This window comes from Peromyscus maniculatus, chromosome 12 (assembly GCF_049852395.1).
Source record: "Peromyscus maniculatus bairdii isolate BWxNUB_F1_BW_parent chromosome 12, HU_Pman_BW_mat_3.1, whole genome shotgun sequence".
Lineage (NCBI taxonomy): Eukaryota > Metazoa > Chordata > Mammalia > Rodentia > Cricetidae > Peromyscus > Peromyscus maniculatus.
The window spans coordinates 87,240,353-87,258,084 of NC_134863.1; the positions used below are offsets into that span (position 1 = coordinate 87,240,353).

The following is a 17,732-nucleotide window of genomic DNA, read 5'->3' on the forward strand; positions in this document are numbered from 1 at the left end:
GTTGCTCAGATAACTTTTCAAGACTGTCTGTCTTGTTGACCTGTCCATCAGGGGCTGGCTTCTTTGGAGCCTGGGAGCTTGAACCACCAGGCCAAGCTCAAGGTTCCCATCCATTCATATCTGGTGACTTCTGAAATCATTGACAAGTCACAAGGTCTAAATCGCCAAGTCCACTGGTGCCAAACTCTGCAATGTGCACAGAAATATTATGAAAAAGGCTTTAGGAGCCTCTGCATATGCTGGGTAGGGTCCCTCAGGAGAACCAGAGCTGATGCAAGACTCGCCTTTGAAGTCAGCAACTCCGCCTTTTCCATGTTCTCTAGAAACAATGGTGGCTTTCTCTTGAAACAAGATGTACTGAAGTTCTGTTCTTGGCTTCAACTGCTCTCTTCTTTAGTCCTGCTTTCTCTGAACTCTCTGAACAGAGGCAGAATGTCTTCTACATCTCATTCAAAGTGTTTTTATTGCTGTGAGAAGACTCATTCCTGGCCACCCACATCCCTGACTGTTTGCCATGCCTGAGCATCTGGAATAGAGGCCTTGCAAGTGAGAAGCCCATCCAGCATTTTCTCCTGACGTGATTAATGTGAAAAGCACGTGAGAGCAGAAACCCAGTGTCAGAAAAGTAGGATGTTAGCAAATGAAGATGCAGAGATCACTTTAAAGTGCTGGAGATGATGTGCTAATAACCTGCAGGGCTGCTCATGATGCTGCCCGGGCTTCCCCTTACTCTTTCTGATTCATAAAGGAGCCCCAAAGAAGGGTGAGCTTATAATTTAGAGTTTTCCTCCATTCTCTCAGAAAATGTTTTCTACAGGGGTGGCCACTGATCATGTGGAGCTGTTTAAAATAATTAGTGCTAAATGAAATGAAATAAAAGTTCAGCCTTCTGGCACCTTCACATTCCAGTAGCTGCATGTGGCTTCCATAATGAATGAGAGAGACATGGATCAGCACCATTATCAGAGCAGGTTCTGTTGGACGGTGCTGGTCCAGATCACAGCATTGAACCATTTAGAAGCCTGTTGCCCAGGGATCTGAAACAACACTTCTGCCTCTCCCCGCATAGTCGAGTTATCTTCTGCATCAGGAATGGTTGCCCCCTTTTTAAGAGGCAGTCAGACTTTAAGTTTAGGATACTCGGGGATATCATCCTATAGGTGTATTTTCTAGAACAGCCGTGGGTTTTCTCATAGATTGAGTTTTCTCATAGATTGAGTTTTCTTATAGATTGGAGAAAGCTAGGAATCCCTTTGATAATTACACTAATTGTAGCTGTTTTGTTGCAGACTTGTTGGGAGCCAGGATTTTGTTCTAAATTTGTCACAGATTAACCTTTTCAGTCTGCATAGGTAGTCTCAGGAGGTACAGTCCTGGTTTATCCTGGAATATTAGGGAACTAAAGCACACAATTCAATTTGCTTGTTCCAGAATAATGCAGGTAGTGAGTGAGTGAGCTTGTTTGTGGACCGTGGTACTGTAATTCTTACTGCCTTTTTGTTCTCTGCAAGTGGCATGGAACTACCCATGTAAGGCAGCTGCAGGAAACCCAAAGACATGCTGTGTAGATGTGATGCCAGCTCAGGTTCTTATTCCAAGGAACATGCTGAAGCCTAGATGAGATGAAAATAAAACACTGTTCAAAGCTCAGCTTGGGGAAGTGTTGGGGGATAACAGCTGATCTGCTAGTTAGTTCAAAGGGTCCACCATTGTAGTCAGTGGGCCAAATCTGACTAGCTACTGTTTTTATAAATAAAGTTTTATTGGGGCACATCCACACACATTTGCTTCTGTATGGTCTATGGCCATTCCCTTCATACAGCACCACAGCTCAGTACCTGCTACCAAGATTATAAGGTGAGCAAATCCAAGAACATTACTTTATAGACCCTTCATAGAAAAGGTGTGCCGACTCCTGTGCTAAGTCATTCTGCGGGCATTTCTGAACTTGACCTGTTTGCTTCTATTCTCTCTTCAGTCAGTTTGACATGGTGATGGAGCCATGTTGCTGGCTAATTGACACCAGGCTGGATGGTTTCCTTTCAGGGAAGAGGTGGTCAGTAAGAGGCTCCCAACAGTGTTGAAGTTGACAATGTGGGCAGAAAGCAGACAAACTAGGAGCACCCTGTGGATGATGGACTTGAAGATGAATGTAGACGGAAATTTCTCTCCTGCCTGTCCCCAAATACCCAGCAGCCGCTTATACATAATTGACTCGGAGGCTTAATATTATTTATGAGAATGATGCCTTAGTCAACATGGATACTGCTTTCTACTGAGCATCACTTCCTATGGACTGTAGAGGACCACTGTAAACCATGGTGATTGGCTGTGCCACAGTTGTGGTTCAAAGAGCAGAGGCCTATAGACAGAACACCACAAACTTTTCCTTTCTCTTGCAGATCCAGCACATATCACCCCAAGGGCTTTGATGTCACTGTGAAGTACACACAGGGAAGCTGGACTGGCTTTGTTGGTGAGGACATTGTTACCATCCCAAAAGGCTTCAACAGCTCTTTCCTGGTCAACATTGCCACTATTTTGGAGTCTGAGAATTTCTTTTTGCCTGGGATTAAATGGAATGGAATTCTTGGACTTGCTTATGCTGCCCTGGCCAAGGTAAGGCAGATCTATCTGTTCAAGTTAATGAGGTAATGGGGCTGTGAAAACTAGTCATTAAGGGACCGGCACAGGGGTCCTGGGTTGTCCTGGGTGGTAGCTGCTAAAAGTCACAATGTGACAAGTGTTCACACAATGAAGTTTCCAGTCATGTTTGCAGCTTAGGGTAACTTCCTTTAAGATATAATGTGTGGAGATCCACAGAGGTTTCCTAGTGAGAACTTAAAGAGTCTGAGAATCTGAGCTTGCTTTACCCAGCAGGGCTGCTTAAGGGGATGATGAGATCACGGGCGTGGTTACCAGATGTTTGGAAGGGTCTACACTTGGCTATACAGTGTGCTTTGATCTAGCAAGGGGGAGGTCTTCTGTCCTGCCCCCTTGGCATTGTTATAAAAAGCCCTTTTGACGAGACAGAAGAGGCTGTTGGGTATTGATTCAGGTCCTCCCAAGGCTATCCTGTGTTCCTCCTCTTTGCTAACTTTCTATCTAATATTTTCTTATCCCTCTCTCCTCCTCATAGGAACCCTTTAAAAAGTGGGAGCAGGTCTCCCACATAATGTTAGTTTTTTGTTTTGTTTTGAGTTGTGTGTATGTGTTGGGGGTGAGTATCACACAAATGAATGGAGGCCAGATGTTGGTATCAGGTGTCTTCCTCACTTACTCTTCACCTTATTTTTTTTAGACTCTCTCTCAGTGAACCTATAACTTGCCAATTCAATTAGGCTGAATTAGCTGGCCAGCAAGCTCCAGGGAACCCCTATGCTGGGATTATTGGCATGTGCTGCTGCTATATCTGGCTTTTTACGTGAGTTCTGGGGAATCAACCTCAGGTCCTCATGCTCCTGCTTATATAGCAAGCACTTTACCAACTGAGCCATAGTTCAAGTTCAGTTTCATTATTTTGTTATTGTTTTTGTTCATTGAATTTCTGTTTTTTTAAACATGTTAGCAGAATGTGAGTCCTGTAGATTGTGGAGTTTGCTTAGAAATGTTGATGAGGGTAGTATTAAAGGAAACATACATGTAATTAATCTCTTAGGATCATATGAAGACGAGTGACACTAAGCCATTAAAATGGTAGAGGTGCTCTCCCAGGGCTGAGGACTCTGTTGTCCTGTCACCCCCAGGGGACCTCTGGGAGAGACATCAGCAACTGGTATGTGATCAAGTGCCCTGTGGATAGCCAGCCCCTGCAGGAATGGCCAGGGAAAATTGCTGGAATGCTGTGCTTACAAAATAAGAGCCTTCCCAAGACAGGATTGGGTCATGTCCAGTATTTGTGCTTGGATCAATACAAAGAAATAATGGTGTACTAGAAGAGGGTAGGCAGGGGAGGATCTACCCGGGGCAGTTGCCAGAGGCAGGTGGATTCACAGAAGGGCTGTATCTGGGAGATAGGCAGGTATTATGTACTTGAGCAAAGCAGAAGGGGTCACCCATCTTGGCACCACTAGTGGGCACCATTTCCTGGCTTAGTGGCTTAGGCCTAAACTTTGAGCCTTAGCTTATTGCAGGGAAGAGTGTAGCCACATGAGCAGTGGCTCTGTCTAGCCTAGGACAATCCAGAAAAGATTGTTCACTCACCCTGCGGAATATGTGCTTAGCTCCAGTCTATTTACAATGGTGTGTGGGGGCAACAAATGGGGAATTCCAAGCCCTTGGATTCTCCTAGAGAAACAGGGGTTACCAAGTGCCTATCAGACCCCAGGCAGAGGACATCACAAGATAGCCATTCATGAAGCTCATGTTCCTGTGAGGCAGACCCTGTGAGGCCCTTGTGTTTCATTTACATGTGTGGTTGCTTCAGTGAAGATGTTTAGCATCCATTGATACATGAGCCCCAGGCCACTCTTACTCTGTTACAGAGCCAGGACAGGCTCAAGAGCCCCTTTGTCCTTGGCGCTGTGGACAAACTTCATTGATGTGAAGATTGGCGTGGAACCTGGGTTCCTAAGTCCCCTTCTGCTGACAGTGTGACCTTGGGCAAATCATGTCTTTAATGGTTGGAAATGAAGGATGAGATGCTTTTAATGCTAATTATTCTGAAGAACAGTCCTAAATTAAATGGAATTAATAATGTGTAAAGCCTTCATGAGAACAGACTACTTAGGGGTTTCTGTGAAGGCATTCAGCCTCTCCACATGACCTTTTTATCTTTTCATCCACAAAATCCCAAAGTTACTGACAGCTAGTTTCAGGCTAGCCATTGGATGATCTAGTAATAGTCTCTGTAGGGAGAGGGCTGCATCTAGAAGGACCAGTTGGATGTCCTAAGTCAGGTGTCCTACCCCCGAAACAGTGTGGCTAGCCAAGGACTGGGTAGTAATTCTAGTGTGGGTGCCCTAGTGGGTCCCAGATAGTTCTCCAAAGCCTATGCATCACAGCCACTAGGGGGCATCTTATGCTGCAGATGCCAGGCCCCACTGCACACCTCCTTAGATCTGGATCCTTCAGGGTTGGTTCTGAACAACTCTAGATTTTTTTAGTCCTTGAGAGATTTGCAGGCCCAGGGCCTAAGGAAAAAATGACTCAGAATAACATCATGTTTGAACTATGCATGTGTCAGGCTGTAACAAGTCTTTCTCTGTCCTGCCAGCCAGCTCCCAAACCATGACACAGAGACGTATTATTAATTATGAAAGCTTGGCCTTAGCTTAGGCTTGTTTCTAACTAGCTCTTATTACTTAAATTAACCCATTTCTGTTAATCTACATGCTGCCATGGGCTCGTGGCTTTTACCTCTTCTGCATGTCCTGCTTTCTCTGTGTCCAGCTGGTGACTTCCCCTTTCTTCTTTCGAGAGCTCTCTTTGTCCAGAAGTCCTGCTTATACCTCCTGCCTAGCTACTGGCCATTTAGCTTTTTATTAAACCAATCAGGTGACATATCTTTGCATAGTGTAAACAAATGTCTTGTAACATCAGACTTTTTAGATACAAAGACCTTGGACCTCTTAAACACCAGATCAGGTCTGAGACAGGCAACTGTGGTCACAGTTGCCAGATAAGGGAACAAAAAACTAGTCAAACTAGTCAGGACTGGTCCAAGTGAAAGACCCCCGCTCCATTATGAGGATATGGGGCGTTGGGCCGATGTTATGCCCCCCCAATAACTTGGCCTTAGAAACGCCATTCTGCAGGAATCAGAAAAACAGGAGTTCACAGCCATAGCCAGCTACCCGGCCTTGACAGAGATAGCTATGGCCAGCCTTGAGAGAGATAACTGTGGTCGGCGGCCTTGAGAGAAAGACAGTTAAGTCAAATCAGGATATTTTATGGCTGGCCCCCTGGCCTTGAGAAATAAGCAGCTGGCCTGGACAAGGCCAAATCAGCCACACACATACGACCCCAAGTTCACCCTGGCCTTCTTTGAAACAACCAATAGGGACCCTGTAACTATGCTTCTCGCTTCTGTAACCGCGCCTCTGCCCCTGGGATCCCATAAAAAGTCCCCCTTGCCCTAGGAAAGCGCGCAAGTCCTCCAAGAGACTTCGCCCCAGGTACCTGGTCTAAATAAACCCTCTTGCTTTTGCATCTGATCTGTGGTTTCGGTGTGTTCCTTGGGTTTGGGGTCTCTCCCGGAGAAAGATCTCAGCCTGGGGTCTTTCACAAGGATTGGCCAGACATGAAGCAAGCATTCATCCTTTGCTGCCTTTCAGGAAGGGGGTCCAAGATGAGTTCCCACCAGGCCCCACCCACCCCTTGGTGAACTTTGTCTTTCAGTCCATTCAGATACCATAGCCTTTCTGCAGAGATCACATGGGGAGATGGTGCTAAATGCAGGGTAGGATTATAGGAGCAGAGACAGAAGGAGCAAATAGTCAGAGAGAGATGGACTGATCAAGTGAGGAGGCTCCTATCTCATTCATAATGTGTAGAGACCCACAGAGGTTTCCTAGTGAGAACTTACTCAGGGTCCGAGAATCTAAGCTTGCTTTACCCAGCAGGGCTACATAAGGGGATGACGGGACCACGGGCATGGTTACTAGGTGTTTGGAAGGGTCTGCACTTGGCTGTGCAGTATGCTTTGATGGCAAGGGGGGAGGTCTTTTGCCCTGACCCTTGGTATTATTATAAAAAGTCCCTTTGAAGAGGCAGAAGAGGCCATTGGGTATTGATCCAGGTCCTCCCAAAGCTATCCTGTGTTTCTCTTCACTGTCTTTCTATCTAATATTTTCTTATCCCTCTCTCTCTTCCCCATAGGAATCCTTTAAAAGGTGGGAGCAGGTCTCCCACAGATGGTGCCCTGAACAGGGACTTAGGTTCAGGGACTCCCACAATAATGGGGCTTTGAATTCTCGTGGCTAGTAAGCAGCTATTCCTTCAGTGTGATCATGAGCAGGGTTTCAGCTGCCACAGCTGAGCATTGCATTTGTCTGAAGAAACTGGCCACCCAAGCAGGGTATGGTGCTGCATGCTGGTAACCCCAGCTATTCTCAAGGTCAGTTCAAGAGGACTGCTGAGTTGAAGGGCAACCTAGGCAACATAGCAAAACTCTGTCTCAGGTGAAAGCAAAAAACAAAATTCTGGAAACTCATGATGGCCAGCCCTGGTGTCTCCCAGCTGTGAAAGCCAAAGTCTAAACTAACTTCCTTCATGGCACCTGCAGCGCTAGTCTATTCTAGCCCAAAGCTGTTTACAGAGCGCCCCCTTCACCTTGGACACTCTTGTGAAATGGAGTTGTCCTTCAAACACGTCGCTCTGTGAAGGAGAGGCACTAGACAAAGGAAGCCTACAACCCTGCAATGGGGAGTGTCCTGACCATTGAAGCCTAAGATGGCTGGAGTACCAGGGACCAGGATAAGGATGCATGGTCCTTGTAGGTCAGTGGTTATTTGTATGTTGGGTGGCTCTGGAGGTAGGTAGGACTCTTAGAGTAACTGTGTTTTCTTACCCCAAGTATCTAAGCCCAGATCAGTAACCCACTACCACAAGTTCACACACCTCGTATCCTGAAATGGTGATAAACAGCTTGGCAGCATCCTAATAGCTCTTGGAGATATCATACTTTTGTGGTAGAACCTCAAATGCCAGACAGGAGGAAGCAAGGTGGGGGACTTCTGCGTGATCACACCCAGTTCCAAGCATGTGTTGATTAACCATGAAGACTCTTAAGTAGAAAGACCAAGAATACCAAAGAGAGGGATGCTGACTGCACCAGCTCATCCTTGTCTTCACAGTGGTCACAAAGCAGTGACTGTCTTTCCCACCTTTCTGCAGCCATCAAGCTCTCTGGAGACCTTCTTTGATTCCCTGGTGGCCCAAGCAAAGATTCCAGACATTTTCTCCATGCAGATGTGTGGGGCTGGATTGCCAGTAGCCGGATCTGGTACCAACGGAGGTAGTCTTGTGGGTATCTTTCAGTCTTAAAGGGATGAAAAATCACAAATTGATGGGTTTTCTTTTACTAAAAACAAATCAGAACCATTAGACACACAATCTAATTTAGGTACTGGTCAGGTACCCTATAGGAAATGTTTATCCATCACTAAATATTAGGCACCATAACAGGATTTAATGATAATTTAACAACTTTGTCATACCACCTTTAGATTGATAATAGTCCAGCCATCTAAAAATACGATTCTCAGTGCTTCTCCAAATTCCACCCCTGTTGTCTTATTGTCCTTTGAAAATATACAAAGCAGTTGGCTTTCCATGGAAGACGCATGTAAGGAATGTGGAGGGTGCAGCAGGTGCTCCTCCTCGAGGCAGGGCATGCACACCCATGATTTCCACGTACTTGATGGGAAGCAGAGCCACTCTCCTGTCTTCCCTCCCCCTTCACTCCCTTCTCTTTGTTCCCCCGACACAGGGATATACCACCCAGCAAAAATGTTTAGAATGAAATGGAAATAGGGCAGTGTACCTCTTGGGGATGATGCAGGCCAACCTTCCCTGCAGAGGAAGTCAGAGTACAGAAGATAAGAAGGACCCCTCTTTAGGAGGTGTGTCCAGTGCCTGTCCTCACTGCAGCAGGAAGGATCAGCACCAGTCTTTGCCTTCTGCTAGCAGTCTGCCTGCCCCAAACACTTTTGTTGTCTCTTTCTGAAGGGACTGGGTGGCCTATGACTGTGAGGTAACATTGTTTTTGCAAAACAATGTCTTGATTAAGAAATCTTTGGTCGGTCTGTTTCCCTCATCTCTGGCTTCTGAGGCAGTAAATCAAGTCCAATCAGAATGGTTAACTACTCTACTGCATTTGTTTGAGAGAACTCTCAGCATCATGAAGGTAGAGCTGTATGCCTGGGATACCAGTGGAGCATCTTTGTCAGACTAGGGCAAAGTATTGTGGGACATGACCAACACCTCCCTCCCCTGAAGCCTTCTATAAATGGAGAATTTTCAATCATCACTATTAGCTGTAGAGCATCAGAATAAAGTGAAGGTACTGTTTTGAATTGTGTTTTACCCTGAGTAAATGCTTCTCTATGAAGCTACTAATGTAGCCACTTAATTTTTACCTCTTACATTTGTAACTGTTTTTCTTCCCAGGTCCTAGGTGGGATCGAACCAAGTTTGTATAAAGGAGACATCTGGTATACCCCAATTAAAGAGGAGTGGTACTATCAGATAGAGATCCTGAAATTGGAAATTGGAGGCCAGAGCCTCAACCTGGACTGCAGAGAGGTGAGTGTCTTCCATTCTTGTTGGATTCTGCCTATAGGTGATGGAGAAGACAGTATTTAACTGGAACCTGGGCATGAACTCATAAGATAGGTTATATTGCAGGGTGGCTCAGAAGATCCTTACAGGAAGACACAGTCGTCGTCCTTTTTTTTTTTTTTTTTTTTTTTTTGGTTTTTTGAGACAAGGTTTCTCTGTGTAACAGCCCTAGCTGTCCTAGAACTCAGTCTGTAGACTAGGCTGGCCTCAAACTCACAGAGATCCACCTGCCTCTGCCTCCTGAGTGCTGGAATTAAAGGTATGCACCACTACCACCTGGTGGTGGTATTTATCACAGTCTTTCTCTATAAGTTCAAATCAGTAAATTACAAGCATGTGCGTGCGCGTGCGCGCGCACGCACACACACACACACACACACACACACACAAACACACACACACACACTACAGCCTCTGGAAAAATTAGTATAATGTGCTCAGTATTGAGGATAGTGTCCAACTTCATTTTCATCTTCTCCAGTCATCTTGGCCAGATGGGCCCTCAAATCTGTGAAAAGAACCTTTATTAGGAGAGAGATGGAGATTAAACTGTCATCAGCTTTATCCTCCTTAAACACCCCCCCCCCCCCCCACACACACACATGCATCTTAAGGCTCCTAAAGGTGCAGCAGCTCGACAATGCCACTAGGAAAGCACGACTGCGTCTCCCATTAGCCACATACCCAGTCTCACACTGCACTTGGCTTCTTTGTTATGGCACTAAAATGATTACAGTCTGAGGAAGCCTCAGTCCTGTGTGCCAGTTTTAGAATGGCTTCTGAAGCTCACCAGTCAGTGACTGTATAGACCCCTCTAGCACTTCCCCTCTTGTTGATTCCCACATGTCTCCACACTGCCCTGATTTCTCATGATTACGAATATCTCGAATCAATGTTGGTCTACCCCAGTGCTATCAAGGTGGGTCCCAAGTCCACATTTCTGCACTGTCAAAGGCCCTTAGTTATCACTGACATCTCCAGGTTTGTATCCAATAAAATAGAATACAAAGTGTGTGTTGTTATTAAATTTCCTTCCCAAATGCAAATAGGGTGTCCATCAAGATTGTCCTTCTCTTTTTCCACTGGTCAAATAATAGAAAAATGGATTTTGAACAGTTTGCCGAAGTGGCTTTTAAAAGGGTCCTTCTAATCGCTGAAGTCCAGAGACCTAACCTTCTTCCCAGAATGAGGAATAGGCAACTTGATCAGCTCCAAGAAGCCATAAAGCTCTGCTTAGGAACTCTGGGTTGTGGTCCTGTCCCTTTCTAGTACCTCAGATTCCTCATCTATGGAGTGAAAACACTGGTATGGATGGTCCCTGACTCCTGAGCTCTGGAGTTAAAATGGCTCATGGTTACCACTGAGCTACGGCGGCTGCATGAAGTTGTCAATGACAGACACAAGTGATGGAAATGGGGGGCTGGAGAGATGGCTCAGAGGTTAAGAGCACTGCTTGCTCTTCCAAAGGTCATGAGTTCAATTCCCAGCAACCACATGGTGGCTCACAACCATCTGTAATGAGATCTGGTGTCCTCTTCTGACCTGTAGGGATACATTCAGACAGAACACTGTATACATAATAAATAAATAAGTCTTTAAAAAAAAACAAGTGATGGAAATGGGGTCACAGTACGTGGATGACATATGCAGCCATGCTCAGTGCCTTCCCCTTTCCCTGTTTTAGTATAATGCAGACAAGGCCATTGTGGACAGCGGCACCACGCTCCTGCGCCTGCCCCAGAAGGTGTTCGATGCGGTGGTGGAAGCTGTGGCACGCACGTCTCTGGTGAGTCCCAAGGTACTTGGGAATTTTCTAGAACACAGCTGTGTGTTGTAAGTCTCTGGACTATTGCTCAGTGTTCTGAAGAATTTAAAGAGCAGGTTGTTTTGTAGACTGTTGCTTGTGAAGCTCACTCATGAAGTTACCTTTTGATAGGAATCCATCCACAAGCAATACCTTCTTGTCAGCTTCAGAGGGTTTGGTTCAGTGTGTGCAATACTTCCAGTGTTCTAAGAGTTGAGTTGGCACAAGAATTTTTTTTTATCTGATGTAAAAATCATCTGCAGTATGATTATATCATGTGCCTCTTAATGATAGAAATACGGTCTGGGGACAGTATTGCCATGTGATACCCTTGTTATACAGACATCATGGGGTGTACTTACACAAAACTGGGTGATGTGTCTGTCACCAGACAGAAGGGCAGATAAGATGGCTCCCAGGGTAAATTTCACGTCTGACATCCTGAGTCGGATCCCCAGAACCCATGTAAAAGTAGAAAGAAAGAACCAACTCCACAAAGTTGTCCTCCACATGGATGCTATTCCACATGTGTATTCCCTCCCACAATAATAATAATGTCTAAAAAAATAAATGAAACATAAAAACCACAGCATGCTTGCAGCTACTGCTGTGTAGCTCAGCATATGGCTTTGCAGTAAACTTTGTAAGCAGAAAACACAGAATAGCCATGGAAAGTGTGGTATGTCATTTACACAGCTGTTTGCTGTCACTCTGTCCTGGAATTGTCACTCTGCTTTTACACAGCTGTCAGTACAGTAGGTGTGCTCACACCAGCTCCACCCCAGACCTGTGAGTGAAGCACTGGGCTGTGATGACACAGTGGCTGTGATGTCTCAAGGAGAGAGGAATGGTCCCCTCCATTATAATCTTGGGCCACTGTTTCCTCATGCTGTCATTGGTATAAAAACTTACCTACCACATGACTGTGTGCTAAAGTAACAGGAAAGCACAGTTGCATTTGTGTCCTTTAAAATAAGCCCCAAATCTTTTCCCTCTTTGCTCCTCATCCAAACTGGAATGGTGTCTAAACATTGTATAGAAAGCAAGCCAGTTGGCCAAAGTAACGTTTGCTTGATGGCCATATCCTGAAATAATAAATATATCCTGGTTGAGAACAGTGTATTGGTCAGGGTTCTCTAAAGAAACAGAACTGATTGACTATATACGATTTATATATTAGATTGACTCACAGTAAACCAACAATGGCTGTCAGCTAGCAGCCAAGGCTAGCCATCAAAATCAGCATAGCTTTTGAGGCTTGCCTACTCTTTCTCCCAACATCATCTCGGCTTTCCAGTCAGTGCAGACCAACAGTGTAGACCAAAAACATCTGTCTAGGGCAGGGGAGATGGCTCGGTGGATAGAGCGCCTGACATGCGAGCATGAAGATTGATTGGGATTCAGAGCCCTAGAATCCATGTCAAAGCAGGCAAGTGTGGTGGCTTCCTGTAATTCTGCACTGGGGAGGCAGAGACAGGATCCTCAGAGCAGGCTGGCTAGCTGGACAAGCTGGAATTGGTGAGCTCTGTGTTCAGCAAGAGACCCTGCCTCAATAGAGTGAAGAGCTACTGAGGAAGGCACTCCTGTTAACTTCAGGCCTCCACATATATCTGAGTAAGGTTTCTGTGGCTGGGATAAAAACAGCAAGACCAAAGAAACTTGGGGAAGAAAGAGTTTATTTCAACTTCCAACTTTCAGGTTATGATCCCTCACTAAAAAAAGTCAGGGCAGGAACTCATGGAAGAAACCTGGAAGCAGGAGCTGATACAGAGGCCATGAGGAGTGCTGCTTACTGGCTTGTTCCCCATGGCCTGCTCAGCCTGCTTCTTTATAGCACCCAGGACCACCTGCCGTGGGGTGGTCCTACTGACAGTGAGGGCCTTTGGCCTTTCTACATCAATCATCAACCGAGAAAATGTACCACAGGCTTGCCCACAGCCCAGTCAATTAAGGGTCCTTCTCAGATATGTTTAGGTTTGTGTAAGATTGACATAAAACTAACCAGCACAGTACACATCTACACACTTGCAATTGTACCTGCATATATGAGCATACACAGATAAGCATACATGCTTTCACTCATTCATACCACATACATACATGAAAAATATATCAGTCTGTGCAGCATTGGGTGTCAGTGGTATGTATTTATTAATTACTTACTCATGGCTGGGACACGATACCTCACAGAAGGATTTATGTTGTTCATGGTTTCAGAGGTGTCAGTTTATCATTGTGGGGAAACTGAGGCGGAGCAGAGAAGCTCATATCATGCCATCCAGGACACAGATAAAGGGAATACAGGAGAAGGCTAGGGCAAGATAAAGCTCTAGACCCTCTCCCAGTGCCCTCGTCCAGCTGGACTGCACCTCCCACCTTAACAGCCTCCCCACAATGCCATGATATTCTGAATCCCTCAAGGAAGTAATGTCAGTGAGGTCAGGTCCCCAGTACTGAATCACTTCCCAGAAGCCCAGCAAATGGGGGAACACACCATATTCAATACATACCAAGTAACACTAAGTCCAATCCAGGTTCCTCTATTTGGTAGTAGGGAACCCTCAGGGAGGCTCCCTGCTTCCATCTGTGGGTTTGTTGAGACTGTTTCTTTATATATATTTCCATCTGTCATCTATATCTGTCACCTGTGAATATCTCTATCCCTTCTTCCACTGTGACTTCTCTCATGGCTTGGCTGCTAGGCTGGATGACCTACCAATGGCTACTTGGGAGGCCAGGGTGCCCAGCACTTGTTCATGAAGCGATCAGTTTCCTTTTAGCTTACACAGCTTGGCTGGCCTACTCTCCAGCTGTCCCTGCTGCCTCTCTTACTCTGCCATGTCACTGGTGCTGCCCTCTGCTGCAGTTTCTCCATGTTAGCTCGGCCCACACTTCTGAAAGTATGAAAGAAAAGACCCTCCAAAGAGAGGCCTTTCATTGGGACCACGGCTGCAACACCAGGGGAGGTAGCCACAGAGTAGATCTCCCAGCTGACTGCCTGTGTGAACCGGAATGGCCTGCTTGCACAGCTCAAGAAGGGGTGTTTAGGCCAATCACAGCATTTGTTTGACAACCAACAGATGGCAGCAGTTTGTTTGGACCAATCATAGCCTTGCCTCTTAGCACCTGTCCAAACAACACCTTTTCTAGACTACCAGGGGGACTGCTCTCTGCCTCGCCAAGGTGGATGTGGTTACAGGATCATCTAGAGTTCATCCAGGCTTGTCACAACAAAAAGTCTGGTAGTAAATGTTTCAAACAGCCCCGACTTAGGTGGTGACTTTAGTAGTGGGCAGTCCCTGCAGTCCTTGCTAGTCGAAAGCATCTCTGGAATGTTCTGTGTGGTTGATACCACTTAAGGGCAGTCTAGCTGGCTGCTAGGCTGATAATTACTTTGCTCAAGACAGGCAGAGCAACAAGGGGTAGTCCATCAGCTGCTAACTAAGGAGTCAAATTGCTCTGTCCCCAAATCTTTGCTTATTTACAGGAAAATGGACATCAGAGGTGTACTTAAAATAAAACTTAACATTAACAGATTTTGTAACTGGTTTTTACAATGTTGACACCTCCCTGTGCCTCAAGAGAGGGAGTTGCCCCTTGTCTTTCTCATGTCTACTCAAGGTCCTCACTAGATGACCAGACATGAGCATGCTGTGCCCAGGGCCTGCATGTGATGCTGGCAAGGGGCTGGAGTGAGACCAAAAGCAGATAACTGTGGCCATGTGTCAGATTCCAGCAGAAATTCGGGAACAAGAGAGGCATCGGCTATTCTGTCCCCAAATTGCAGAAACCTGGATTTATATGGGAAGAGCACCCAGCAAGATAGTGTGCACAGGTTTTGGTTTCCAGTGTCAGGCAGTGGTCTAGAGCAGCCATGCCAAAATCAGAACAAATCCGTATCTTTGCCAACAGCTGCTACACCCAAAAAAATGCCAAGTCAGTCTTTCCATGCTGTAAAGTTAGAATGCTTGCTTAAAATCAGACCCTACTTAAAATAAGGAGCATATGCCCAGTGCTTAAATATAAGTATGTTCTGTGAGGGAGTGGTGTGAGCGCCTTCAGGCTCTATATTCTGAGCTCTTAAGGATTTACAAGAGTCACGGGGACCATAGACATGTCAGGTGTGCAGCCAGTGAGCCACAGCCAGCCCTCACATGAGCCTGGGCAGGTGAGTGGAGGGGTGCGGGTACCTTGAGTTCATCTCAGCATTCGATGACTTAAGCAAACCACGAGGCAGAGGCAAGGAGCTTACGGCATTTGTTTGCTGTGTCTAAAATTATCCCATGATTTCACTCAGCACCTGCATCAGGGAGGAAAGGCATGAGATTATCAACCTTGGATAGGGCATATTCTAGTAGTGTGTATCTTCTGCCTTACAGTGCAGGGCCTCTGGGCATTGGTCCCCTTTACCTACATAGGGCTCATGGAAGTCCACGCTCTTGGCTTGTTTTTTTTTTCCCCTCTAATTAAGCAAAAGGCTAGATCTAGACTGGAAGGAACTGTAAAGCCTGAGCTCTGTCTCTCTGTGTGTGTTGTTTAGGCAGAATGTAGAAAGGAATGGTTTCTAGGTCTATGTATGAAAGGGGTCTTCTGGAGCCCCAAGCTCCATCCATCCCAGCTGTGGCATCCCAGTTAGGGCTCAGCCTAGCACCTCCTTGGCTATAGAACCCACCATCAAAGTGGCATCTGTACAAAGTATCTTCCAACTTTAAAACTGACCTGAGGTTGGAAAACAGCAGCCCCTGGGGGGACTGTCGGGCATATTTTCAGGAACAGAAAATACACCTCCAGATCTGATCTGTATCATGTTGGTCATTTGCCTGGCCTCTCTGGGACTCACTCTTTATTACACAGTGGAGCTGGTCATTTGCTTCACTGGAACATTGGACACTCCCAGGAGGCCCAGGCACTCTTACCTCTGTCACATCCAGCAAACTGATAAGTCCTCCATCCTGATTAGCTCATCAGGGAAAGGGCCCTATAATACCTATTGGGGATCCATCGCTTCTGTAAAAGACAAACGTGCATTAGCACCGGCATTAGAAACCTTACACATCTACCATGACTGTGTGGGAGGATTAACAGGTGGCTTCCTGCTGCAGAGAATGGGTGGTGGCACCCAGCATGTGCCAGTGTTGCGCACAGCATCCACCTGGCACTCAGATGTGGGCATCACCTGTTTCTCAGGACTGGCTCCTAGCCCTGGCTTCTCCCAGTCTCATCCCCTACCACCATCTGCTAGTGACTCTAGGGTGCATATCTATCTTAGCCATCCCCTAGAGCTCAGAGAACTCAGGGCACAGATGAGCTGCACGCATGCCCACTTGGTCACACCTGCGGTGCTGCTGAGAACAGACCTAGGTAAATGGAATGCAGGCTTTGGCTACTTCACAGCAGCACTGGACTCTCTCCCAGCCTCCTCTCACCTCTCTTTCTGCCACTGGCACCCAATGGGCAGGTTCCTGTCAATACCTTTGCTGTGGCTCTGCCTACCACCTTTCTCTCACTCCCTGCCCTGGGCTTCTTGCTCAGGAAGCTCCACTGGTGTGGCCCACTCCCCTTGGCCACATGTCCCCATATCTCTGTGGACACATTCCTTCCACCAACATGTGGCTCAGGCATAGCCCAAGACCTGAGGCTGAGATAGCACAAGTCTATGGAGCTCATTCCCTTGCAGGTAGAAGTGGGTGGCTGGCACCACCTTTCCCGTTCTTGATGGGAGGCACAGATGGCCTTCTTTTGATCCTGGGTGTCACTCATTTTCCCCCCACATGTTCCTCAGTGTTGTCTTGTGTAGGTGTTGGGCCCACACAGTGAGACATACACAAGCACAGGCAGGAAACACTGTCCTGAGAAGTTCTAGGTCCAAGTACAGGATCATTCATCACCAAGAAGCAAGATTTGTTACAAAGGACTTCCCCAGGGAAAGGCCAAGTGAGAGGGGGCTGAAGCAGTGTTCTAGTGTTAAGTCAGGAGGCAGGGAGGCTTCCTGGATGAGGTGGGGTCTGGGCTGAGGTCTTGAGGAGTGTTTAAGAAGAACACAGCATTAGGAAGCAACTAGTGTAATGAACCCCTGGAGTCCAGAGGCAGGCAATGCCCCAGAGAGCCGAGGAGGCCATTGTGATGGGTAGTTTTAACTGTCATATTGACATAAAGTAGACATGGGAAGAGAGTTGCGGTTGAAGAATTACCTAGATCAGGTTGGCCTGTGGGCATGTCTGTGAGGATTATCTAGATTGTTCATTGATATGACATATCCAGCTCATTGTGGGTGGCACCATTCCCTAGCCAGGGCCTGAACTGTTGTAAGAGAAGAGATAACTGGAGGAAGGCAGTCAGGCAGCACAAGCCAGTTTCTCCCTGTTCTCAGCTGTGAATATAATGTGACTCGCTGCTCCCCGCCCCTCCCACTGCCATTTGTTTGCTATAATGAACTGTAACCTGAGTTGTAAGACGAGTAGCCCACTCTCTTACAGTTCAGACAAGCCTACATTGCTTTTTGTCAGAATATTTTATCACAGCAACAGAAATCAAACTACAATAGATACTTTTAGAATTTCTTTCTTCTAAAGGCTTGTTGCTGTGTGGCCTTGGGGAAATTGCCTCACTTCTATGGTTCCCTCCCTGGTAATGTGAAAGGGAACAT

General features: G+C 46.4%; 1 protein-coding gene across 2 annotated transcripts in view; it reads left to right on the plus strand.

Annotated features, from left to right (window-relative positions):
- The window catches only part of Bace2 (beta-secretase 2), an 81,483-nt gene that overhangs the window by 47,380 nt on the left and 16,371 nt on the right, over window positions 1-17,732 (plus strand). For both annotated transcript variants that reach the window (XR_006062691.2, XM_006981376.4), the window contains exons 3-6: window positions 2,403-2,619; window positions 7,837-7,965; window positions 9,112-9,246; window positions 10,967-11,068. Coding sequence is in view for 1 of the 2 variants with exons in the window: in XM_006981376.4 (XP_006981438.1) it covers window positions 2,403-2,619; window positions 7,837-7,965; window positions 9,112-9,246; window positions 10,967-11,068 (583 nt within the window). In the remaining variant the exon portion in view is untranslated. The remainder of the gene's footprint in view (window positions 1-2,402; window positions 2,620-7,836; window positions 7,966-9,111; window positions 9,247-10,966; window positions 11,069-17,732) is intronic.